The 3,599-nt window shown below is 42.5% G+C and overlaps 1 protein-coding gene across 1 annotated transcript; it reads left to right on the top strand.

Moving 5' to 3' along the window:
• Nucleotides 1–636: 636 nt before the first annotated feature.
• Nucleotides 637–2,719, top strand: cbln18 (cerebellin 18). Its single transcript, XM_035153917.1, has 7 exons — nucleotides 637–689; nucleotides 1,211–1,310; nucleotides 1,473–1,652; nucleotides 1,739–1,891; nucleotides 1,993–2,081; nucleotides 2,170–2,250; nucleotides 2,354–2,719. Exons 2-7 carry the CDS (start codon nucleotides 1,211–1,213, stop codon nucleotides 2,480–2,482), a joined length of 732 nt encoding a protein of 243 aa, XP_035009808.1. The 5' UTR covers nucleotides 637–689; the 3' UTR covers nucleotides 2,483–2,719.
• The last annotated feature ends 880 nt before the right edge of the window (nucleotides 2,720–3,599 follow it).

Below are 3,599 nucleotides of genomic sequence, written 5' to 3'. Positions count from 1 at the left end.
GAAAGGTCCACCCTTCACACTGAAGGAAAACCATTGACTGCACCAGGGATGCACTTGCCTCTATTGGTGAAGGGAAGTAGAGTGTGATTGTTTGGCTGTGAAAACCTACCCCATGGGTAGGTCTTGGTTTTTGGTTAGGGTCAGAATGAGGTTGAGTTCAGGGCTTGGGTTTGTTTTAGGCATTCAGATTGGATGGATAAAGTTTCAGTGCCTCGGTGAGTGTCCCCAACGTGTGTGTGTGGTGTGTTTACTGTACTTGTCTTTCCCTGGTTATGAGGTCAAATTTGAGTTCCCAACCATCTTTGTGAAGCTCGTTGAAGCACAACTTCAATGGGCGTGTAAGGTATTGACCCGGTTTTAGGATTGTGATTAGAATTAGGTTTAGCTTAATGTGTGTGTGTGTGTGTGTGTGTGTGTGTGTGTGTGTGTGTGTGTGTGTGTGTGTGTGTGTGTGTGTGTGTGTGCGTGTGTGTGTGTGTGTGTGTGTGTTTGTGTGTGTGTGTGTGTGTGTGTGCATGCATCCGTGAGGCGGAGCTTCTGTCATTCACCTCCTCAAAGGGGAGGAGGATCACCTGTAGCGCATGAATAAGACACTAAAAGCCATCCTCTGCTTCAAAACTTTTCGTTTCACAAACTCACAAGAACCTGACAGAGTCGTTAGGAACAAGGAGAGGGAGGAACAAAAAACAGTAAGTCTTATGTCCTTACATAATATACTATATTGTAAAATATATATACACACATATTTACCCTGTTCATGATCAACCAGTGCAAAAGCCCTGGTAGAGATTTTGACAAATAACACAGCTTTGGTGGGGTTCTATCACACAAAAACACACTGGACAGGATGGCTCTGCAGGTGTTGTTACTGAGAGTCATTCTCTAACTGTGGTGAGCTAATGTTAGATTATTTTGATCAAAGCACAATTACATTGACATTCGACCACTAGGGTAAACGTTTTTTAGCTGCTCTATGTCTTTATTTCTTTAACAGCAGCTGCCTAACTTTGATGTTGAAAGCTGGGCGGATATCAAACCATATTTAGATTCATGAGACAGCAGATGAGCTGGGCTCTGATTTAATGATTTGTGGGTCAAAAGTTGGCTCAAGTTTTAAAGTGTTTGCTCAAATGTAGTTTTGTCCTTCAGCCTCCCTTGCCTGTGTGTTACTCTGTGACTGATCCATTACTGAGTACAGCTGTTTTTGCAGATGTTTGTATTTCCAGTCTTGTTCCTGTTGGGGTCACTGATTCCCTGTGGTCGTGGGGAAACTGAATCCTCCAGGATCGACTTAGTGAGAGAGGCTGCACGTAAGCCACACAAACTGCTTTGTATTATGTGTTCACACAGAAAATGAGCACACATTTCATGTTCATGGTTCAGACTGTCCTGTCTGTGAATGAACATTGATTGACAGTACAAGCATGTTCGTCTGCAATTTCCCTTGTCACTGTTCTTCTATCCTCTCCCAGTCAAATATCAGGGAGAGCTGGAATGTGGCAACTGGGACTGCGACTGCATTTTCAAGCAAGAGCGCAGCTGCTGCTGTGGAGCGAATGACTTGTACCAACTAGAAGACAATTCCTTCAAGAGGATGATGAATTTGTGGGAAAATCTTTCCGAACTGAACAGCAGAGTAAAGGAAGTCACAGGTGAACACACTGATATTTCAAAATTCACAAAAATTTGGGCACTAAGCTTTGTTGTGCAATTAACCTGTCCCTCTCTATTATCACAGGTAACCTCAAGATTGCCTTTAAGGCATTTCTAAATATCACTCTCCCAACATCTGCATCTGCTAACAAATGCTTCGGTCCTTTCAACACTAATGTGCCGATCCCCTTTGATTCCGTCACTCTTAATGATGGCATGGGATACAACCCCTCCTTGGGTAGGAAGCACACACCACAAGAGGGAGTGAACTGAAATAAAAGCTCTATGCATCTTTTTAAATGAGAAGTTTTTCCACTAACGCCTCACCTTTCTCTCCAGGTGCCTTCACCGCCCCTTGTGCTGGTGTGTATGCCTTTTCCTTCACAATCTACTCATCTGTGGGAGAGGACGGCCGCCTCTACCACAAAGTAAACAAACCAGAGACACTTGGCAAATCTCTGATTATAGAAAACATTCTTCTTCTTCATTTTTTGTTTTGTTTTCTTCTATGTGCAGGTCCAGCTGCTTCTGAACAACGGTGTAATAGTCAGTGTGTGGGAGGACAATCGAGAGGATGGTGAAGACAGTGCAAGTCAGGTAAGAAGTAAAGCTACAAATGTAAACACAAACTAATATAGTGAAATATAGTGACTCTACAGGATTCTGTAAACATGCCACTGTTTACTATGTATGTTCTTAGCTTGTGGTGCTGCAGTTGAACAAAGGCGATCAGGTCTACCTGGCCTTAACGACCGGGAGGAAGCTCTGTGGACACCTGGCGTACAACAGCTTTACTGGTTACATGTTATACCCTCTCAACAATGCATAATAAACCAGTTGGAGATCCAGGTGACTGAACCTTCATCACTCCAGGACTGAGATGAACAATGTTGAACATGTTGAACTGCCAGATGTAGGTTCCAGGGACCAGCCCCCCTATCCACTGCAATAGACAAAAATGAGAGAAGTCGTACATACATACAGTAGAATCATGCATGTGTATTGAAGCATTTATAATAATAAAAATGCAAAGAAATGAACACATATTTTTGCATTGCATTAAAAAGGCAGAAACATCTATGTCACATGATTGGAAATGTTTGCATCGTTAAAAAAAAGATGTGCTTCTGAATAAAGTACTACAACTTCGAAGATGTTCTGTGTACAGAGTAAGTGTGAAATTGTTTTAATTTGGGCACAATAAAAGAATATTGTACACACACACACACACACACACACACACACACACACACACACACACACACACACACACACATGCCGTTCATGAATGACAACAAGTAGCAGTCAGAGGCTTTGGGAATCATAACAGTGCTGCTGCTGCTGATGCTTGGCCTATGACAGTATTGTATTACACTGTAAATAAATGCCTTTCATGGAAGCTCAGTACAGATGAATATAAACCACTGCCAAACTCAGTGAATTCCTTCAGTTAAATAAACACATGATGTAGGAGCTTACACACACATGAGCAAACAGGAAGACACACACACACACACACACACACACACACACACACACACACACACACACACACACACACACACACACACTATGAGAGTTTAGACATTCCAGAAGGAAGCTACTATGTGGGTCCTTGTTGTTACTGTAAAGGAATAGTGGGACATTCTGGAACGTACAAGACGTTTTTTCCTACATGGCAGTTAGAAGATAAGATCAATATCACTCATGTCAAATGTTAAATGCGTAAAGATGGAAAACAGGTCTCAACTCCCTCCCACTATCCAGAAATGAAATCAAAATATCCCAGATATGAGCACTGCCGTCCTGCACAGTTGGATACAGAGGGTGCGTTTGGAAAGTCCAAATAATCTCCTTTCCTAACCACTGTTCCTTGACCCCGATGGAATATGTCACAAGGTCAAGGAAAGATGTGTAGGAGAAGCCATAAGGAGTTAGGGAAGGAG

Source organism: Hippoglossus stenolepis, chromosome 4 (assembly GCF_022539355.2).
Source record: "Hippoglossus stenolepis isolate QCI-W04-F060 chromosome 4, HSTE1.2, whole genome shotgun sequence".
NCBI classification, from domain to species: domain Eukaryota; kingdom Metazoa; phylum Chordata; class Actinopteri; order Pleuronectiformes; family Pleuronectidae; genus Hippoglossus; species Hippoglossus stenolepis.
The sequence above is the reverse complement of the archived record's forward strand: the minus strand, read 5'-3'. Positions and strand labels throughout refer to the sequence as shown.

Coding starts and splice junctions, on each gene's coding strand:
- cbln18 (XM_035153917.1), top strand. CDS start 1,211: ATGTTTGTATTTCCAGTCTTGTTCCTGTTGGGGTCACTGATTCCCTGT. Junction 1,653..1,738: donor CAGAGTAAAGGAAGTCACAG/GTGAACACACTG, acceptor CTATTATCACAG/GTAACCTCAAGATTGCCTTT. Junction 1,892..1,992: donor GGGATACAACCCCTCCTTGG/GTAGGAAGCACA, acceptor CTTTCTCTCCAG/GTGCCTTCACCGCCCCTTGT.